General features: G+C 40.6%; 1 protein-coding gene across 1 annotated transcript; it reads left to right on the plus strand.

Moving 5' to 3' along the window:
- Positions 1-778: 778 nt before the first annotated feature.
- On the plus strand, positions 779-4,692 carry LOC109778301 (uncharacterized). Its single transcript, XM_020336857.4, has 6 exons — positions 779-1,049; positions 2,215-3,490; positions 3,668-3,718; positions 3,808-3,906; positions 4,079-4,237; positions 4,347-4,692. Exons 2-6 carry the CDS (start codon positions 2,234-2,236, stop codon positions 4,500-4,502), a joined length of 1,722 nt encoding a protein of 573 aa, XP_020192446.1. The 5' UTR covers positions 779-1,049; positions 2,215-2,233; the 3' UTR covers positions 4,503-4,692.
- The last annotated feature ends 2,292 nt before the right edge of the window (positions 4,693-6,984 follow it).

Consider the following 6,984-nt stretch of genomic DNA (forward strand, 5'->3'; position numbering starts at 1 on the left):
TTTGAATGTGAAAATTTGCAGGTTCTTAAAACATTTGTTAAAGTTTATCACACAAAAATTTCAGTTTTTTTGAATTTTTTCATTTTCTTTCGAATTTACTGTTCACCCGAGCTCAAAGAGCAGAAAGACACTTTCGATCTAGATGCTCTATGGCGGGAAAGAGGATTAGAGTGCACAGGATGCTGGAGAAGAGAAGTTAGCGAGGTGCAAGGGTTGAGAGGACGTCGAGCAGCGATGACGAGCGGGGGAAGATAGGTGGAAGACGAAAAGGTGTGAGGAGGAGGAATAGCGGGTTGTGCACTTGCCCTAAGGCTGGTGCATCAGTCACATCCTTTCATGAATCTTGTCCAAAAATAACTCACCATAATTAACCTTCTGATATACGTTTTCTACTACTAAAAAAAATATACATTTTCTGCTGTTAAATGACAGTAAACCAGATGAGATGACACATTAACACACCAAATCAAGTCAATCATCCCAAAATCAATGTTGTCTTTTTTAGGATAAATATCACTAGAGTTACTAGTATACACCTACACAGAAGCTAAAGTTCGGCTACTTGTTTTTTTAATACAGTACAAATACAAATGTTTATATATAAATACATACACTCATGTTTTTATGAACACGCACGCCCTATCTTATGACCATTTGTTTTCTTGAAAACCGGCGGCGCCAACCCACCCCGTGCGCGTCCCCGCCGACGCGGTCAAGCCCTCCGGCGCACGCACGCACGCGCACCACGACGGACCCTGTCCGGCGTGCGCGCCACCACCCACTGACTCACACGGCGCGACCGCACCCGCGACGCGTGCGCCCTGTCATCGCGCCACGTGGCCGCGATGGGGCTCCGCTAGCCACCGTGCGCCCGACCCGCTACGGCCAGCCGCTAAATAAATCGCCTCGGATCTGACCAAATCCTCTCCGTCCGGACCGCACGCCGTCTCCCCCGTTTCCATTTCGCGAGGAGAAGAAAACGAGGGGGCAAGGGGAGGACAAAGAAACGGGGTCGGCGCCGCCGCCGCCGCCGGTTCGAGGTGGAGAAGGTACGAAATGGATGGATGCGCGCTCAGCGTGCCTTCGGTTCGATTGTCGTACGTGGGGGGAGAAGCGAACGAGCTTTGGGAATCTCTGTTCCCTTGATCGTTTCTTCCCTTCGTTTGTGTTAGTGTGGGGATTTTGTTCAGGATGAGAGGGTCTACCTTCCGCCCCGTTTGCCGTGGGCGTGTCGATCATTTGGGCTTTGGATTGGTCGATTTTTCCTGCGGATTTCGTTTTTTCCTCCCTCGGGTTGGGCCGCTACATGGTTGTTGCGCCGGCGATCGTTTTGATTCCAGATGCATACATACTCCTATTATGTAGTAATCTGTGTTTGTTTACGAGCTGAGGGGAGAGGGGAGGGATTCTTAAATTCTATGGGCGCATGATCCTCTCGTAATGATTCAGAAGGCAGAGGGGACTTGTTGTTTCTATTGCGTTTTCTGTTATTCTTTACGCGATTGAGTATTCTGCGAACATTTCTTCGTTTGTAAATCGATAGGCAGTTTTTCCTGTTTGTACATCTACAAATAAATTACTACTGTATGTGGTATGATGTTTGCACATGACATAGTTATCCATGACCCAAGTGTTTTTATATTGTGTGGGTGGTCCCAGACTGTCTTTTGTTTGAAGCACGAAAAAATTCTGCATAACTGTATCACAATCTAAACTGTTATATGGAGCTTTCGATCAAGTCAGTTTCATTCAACTGCTAATTCCAATTGGTTTTGGCCTTTTCGGACAATGAACAGATGATGGCCAAGAGGCAGATAGGACAATGAATAGAGGGTCTTATTTCGTTCCAATTTTGTTACGAAAATCTATTGTGTACATTTTAGGAAATATTTTCTAATATATTTTTTGTCTGCTTAAAATGAAAAAACCGAAGAGCGGCCGTTGAACTTGTAGCGCCGCTACAACCTAGCGATTTGATATAATTTCATAAACATAGGTGAATATAGCTTCCTTGGAGTGGAGCTGAATGTTCTTAACTAACAGTAGGTGCAAAGTTGGATTGTTTGGTGCTATTGGAGATTTGTATCATTACCTTCTTCCCATTTTCTTACGTGAACTGTATCATTTCTACATGCGGATTTACATATTTGAGGTTACCTTTCTGACTGTTTGTGGCAACATCAGTTCCTAACTTTCATTGCATTGTGGCTGCAGAAGTGTAACACAAGTTGCCATGGAGGAGAACGCCGGTAGATCCACCACAACAATTGGCCTTCTAAGAAGGGGTTCTGGCGTCTCCTTGAGAAATCAAAGCAATGAGGAGAGACCAAATCAGTTCCAGAATAAGCCAGGGAACACCACAAAAGCAACATGGGCTGGCAACAAGGAAAAGCCGGGGTATTTGCGTGACTCTTTTAATTCTTCAGGATCCAAGTCTGTATCTGCAAGCTCTTCAAAAGCTCCTGTCAGAAAGAATTATGACGAAAAGCTAAGGCGCCCATTGTCGGCACAGTTTAACAATGCTGAAAGTAGTAACAGAAGAACTGTTGTCAACCGTCTGCAGAGTAGCAAGAAAGCTATTGCTAATGAGGAGGATGGGCATCCATGTGCTCAGCAGATTGAGTCAGAAGATTCATCATCCACATCAACCACTGGGGATCAGCCAACAGGGCTAGATCCTGAAGTCTTAGGTTCATCTGTTTCTTCAGGGAGTTCTTCACATGCAGTTGATTCTTTGGCCAGAAATACTGCATTGAGGACTAAGCCACGTAGGCAAAAGGATAAAGAACAAATAGGTTTGGGTAAAACTCAACCTGCACCTACTTCTGTCCATCAGCCTGCTGGACCTCGCAATTTGGCCATTGGTATGAAATCATCAAATGGTGCTGGTCCTGGTGTACAAAGGCGTGGTATAAAAAACCTTGGTTGCACATCAATCTCTGATGTTTTGCCGTCAGGCTGTTCTTCATCTAATTCTGTCCATAGTAAGAGGACTGAGATTACGAGAGAGAGGATTTCTGATGGGGAGACTTCTTCAAGACCAAGGGGCATAAGTGGGCAGCCTTCCTTGTATCCTGGCAGTACTGGTCCTAGAGTCAGAGACTCTGAACAATCAGCTTCTCAACAAACAGCAAGGACTAGCAACAGAATTATTCGGGATTCTGCAGATTCAGTAAGGACTAGGCGTCCTTCTACTCAGCAGGCTAGGATGAGGATGCCAGATGAAACAGAGCAGGGCGTGTTTGCTCTGCGTGAGACTTTTTCAGGGGCTCGTCAACCAGATTGGGCCCGATTTTCGATGAACGAAGTTCCCCCACAGAGGTCAACAAGGCCTTTTCCTATGGAGTTGCCTCATGCAATTTACTCTTCTAGTCGTCAAGGCTCTAGTAACCGTGCATCAAGGAGCAGAGGGAGTTCTCGTCCCGAGGATAGCTCTCCACAAATGTTTAGAGATGTCTACAGACGCATGAACATGGACGGAATTGCAGAGGTAATTTTTTTTCCCATGTACTGTCTGAGTTGTTTGATTTTGTGCTTAGGTCTTGTTTGGGATGAAACTGATCAAACTATCATAGTTTACAGAGCAGTGATTTTTATTAGCAGCTAGGAAGTCTTGACATGAGAAAGCAATAACGGTGTTGATATATGGAATGCTTATTGTGTACAGGTGTTGCTTGCATTGGAAAGGATCGAACAACATGATGAATTGTCTTATGAGGTCAGTCCTTTTGTCCTTGTTTGCAACTTTAAGTTTCTCTTTTCTTGCCAACCTTGCTCTGAAGCGTGTTCTGTACAAATTATTCGCAGCAACTGCTGGTGCTGGAAACCAATCTATTCCTCAGTGGCCTTGGCTTGAATGATCAGCATAGAGATATGAGAATGGATATTGACGACATGTCTTATGAGGTACTACTTTCATGATATTGATTTTGCCGTAACAGTTTGATATGAGCCATCATTTCCTTTGTTAAGAATTGTTACTCTGTAACCATTCAGTTTGCGTGTACAATTTCTTAAAACGTAGCCATATGCTCGCCAAGTTCAGACTCCAGAAGCTCATGCGTTTTGTGTTACTCAGGAATTATTACAACTAGAAGATAGAATTGGCTCCGTGAGCACTGCCCTTTCTGAAGAGCAATTGACAAATTGTCTCAGTCGAATCATGTATAAATGGGAGAATGCGGCGCTAGAAGTGAACGAACCTGTCGTAGATGATGTCAAATGCAGCATATGCCAGGTACTTCCCCATTCATTAGCCATTAATGTTTCTGCGCGCTACTAGACTGTTACGTGCGTGTTGTTTTGCGCTGCTTACGCATGTTTTTGACATCAACTGGATATTACAGGAGGAATATATTGAGGACGAAGAGGTCGGTAGAATGAAGTGTGAGCATCAGTACCATGTGTGCTGCATTCAGGAGTGGCTTCGACAGAAGAACTGGTGTCCGATATGCAAAGCTTCAGCAGTACCTTCGTCGGACGCCGACAAGGGGGATACATGAATCTATGTCAAATACCCCCTCCGTCCCATAACCATAATATAAAAGCGTTTTTGACACTACATCTTATATTATGGGACGGAGGGAGTAGTATGAACTTACCATGAAACCATGTTAGACATCGTAGACGCTGCCCCAAATCAGGTCCCTCCAACTTGTGAATATATATGATAAACTGTTTCTCTCTTGCAAAGCCCTGTTTCTGTCATTTTTTGGTTATATTATCTTGTTCTATTCACACCACACGCGTGGGGGGAGCTCGCCATCGGATAAAAAAAATGAACATCCTTGGTACTGGAAGATAGTACAATCTACGGATTACTGAAAGAGGAAAGGTGTGATGGCTGTAAATTCATGGCGGCTGCCCACCAGAGAAAGAAGCTCCTAGGAAAAGAATAAGGCTGTGTTCGGGATGAGGGAATTTCACAGGAAATGTGGAGGTTTTCTTTCATGTGGTCTTTTTTCCAAATGGTGCAGCTAAGCAGGCCTTCCTCGGGCCTCAGCGAAAAAATGAGGTACGAATGGATGTTCTGATTCCTTTGAAATAGGCACACTAGAGGTTCAATTCCTAAGTTTTTCTGTAGTTGCATCCTTTGAAATAGGCACACTAGAGGTTCAATTCCTAAGTTTTTCTGTAGTTGCATCCTTTGTACCGAACGCCTCTGAAGGAAAAAAGACCACAGGAAAGAAAACCTCCACATTTCCTGTGAAATTCCCTCATCCCGAACACAGCCTTAAAATAAAATAGTGAAGGAAAAGGAGGGCATCGGGCATTTGAACTCTTGCCTCCTGGATGATTGCAACGGTACTAGCCACCAGGCTAGCGTCGGGATCCCGATGAAGAAATATGGCGCGCTCTACTTGGCGCAAAATGAACCAGGTTTTCAATGATTTTTTCCTGGTTTCCTTGGTTTTACGTTTTTTCTTTTCTTTCTTTTTGCTTCATTTTTATTTGGTTTTCTGTGGGTCTTTTTTTTTTTTTTTGGTTTCTTTTGTTTTTTGTTTGGTTATCTTATTTCCTCTCCATTTTTTGTTCTGGGTTTTATTTTGTTTCTTTCATCATTTTTCTTGCATTTTCTTTTTTACTCATTTTCCTTTGTTTTTATTTATTGGTTTCCAACTTTTTTTGTTATTCTTTGTTTCTTTATCGATTTTACAGCTTTCCATTCTTTTTGCGTATGTATGTTCAGTTTTATTTTTCCGTTTTTTTTTCTTTGTTCATTTAGCTTCTTTTTCGGTTTTCTTTGTTTCTTTTGGGTTTCATTCTTTTTTTGTATATATCAACATCATTTTTCTAATACATGTTTAACATTTTTCCACTAGTAATAATTTTTTAATGCATGGTCACCAGTTTTTCTATACACATTTTCAAATGCTAGGTTATCATTTTCCAAATGCAAGATTAACATTTATTGAATACATGGTCAACATTTTTTTCTACCCACACTTTAAACTTTTTCAAATATATGATTAGCATTTTTTAAATACAACATTAAAATTAACTATTACATGGTCAACATTTTTGTTAATATATATAATATTTTTGAAATGCTTGATTAACTTTCTAACGATATTAACATTTTCTGAACACATGGTCAACGTTTTTTGAATCACATTTAACATTTTTCAAATGCTACATTAACATTTTTTAAACACTTGTTCATCATTTTTTTTCAAAATTTGATTAATATTTTTACATGCATGATCAAATTTTCCATTATTCTTTAAATACATGGTCAATATTTTTCTATACACATTTAACATTGTTCTAATTCTTGTTTAACATTTTCCAAATACTTTTTTATATTTTTTTCAAATACTTGATTAACATTTTGCTATACATGATCAAAAAAATTCACCATTTTTTAATATATGGCTTAACATATTTTCTATGCACATTTAACATTTTCGAATGTTTGATTAATATTTTTCATATGCTTGATTAAAAAATTTAAATACATGATCAAATTGTTTCGTACACAATTTATTCTTTTATACATTTTTCGTATGTGTGATAAATATTTTCTCTATAGTCTATACATATTTAAGATTTCAAATGCTTGGTGAATATTTTTCAATTGTTTCATTTAGAGTGATTTTTGTAATATATTTATTTAGAATATTTGAAGTATAAGCAAGAGTAAAATAGAGATCAAAAAACATAAAAAAATTGAAAAAAATAAAACAAAAAGCGAGGTTGTTGTTCTGGTGGGCCTGGACGGGCCGAAGTCGCTCCAGCCTTCAGCAGCGAGGGTTCCTCCAGTCTCGCTGAATGCGAGATATAGGGGCGCCCCAGCAGTTCTGCAGTTTGGTCGTTGGGCTGATTGGTTTGTCGGCCTGCTGCAAGATTCATGCTTTCTAGTACTTCTAATGCAACCAAACATAGACCGTTTGCGTCAGTGAATGGAATGATGGGGATTCTATGCTCTTATGATTAAATTAAATTTTCCATGATAAACATAGATCAGAACATGATACATTATGT

This window comes from Aegilops tauschii, chromosome 7 (genome assembly GCF_002575655.3).
Source record: "Aegilops tauschii subsp. strangulata cultivar AL8/78 chromosome 7, Aet v6.0, whole genome shotgun sequence".
Lineage (NCBI taxonomy): Eukaryota > Viridiplantae > Streptophyta > Magnoliopsida > Poales > Poaceae > Aegilops > Aegilops tauschii.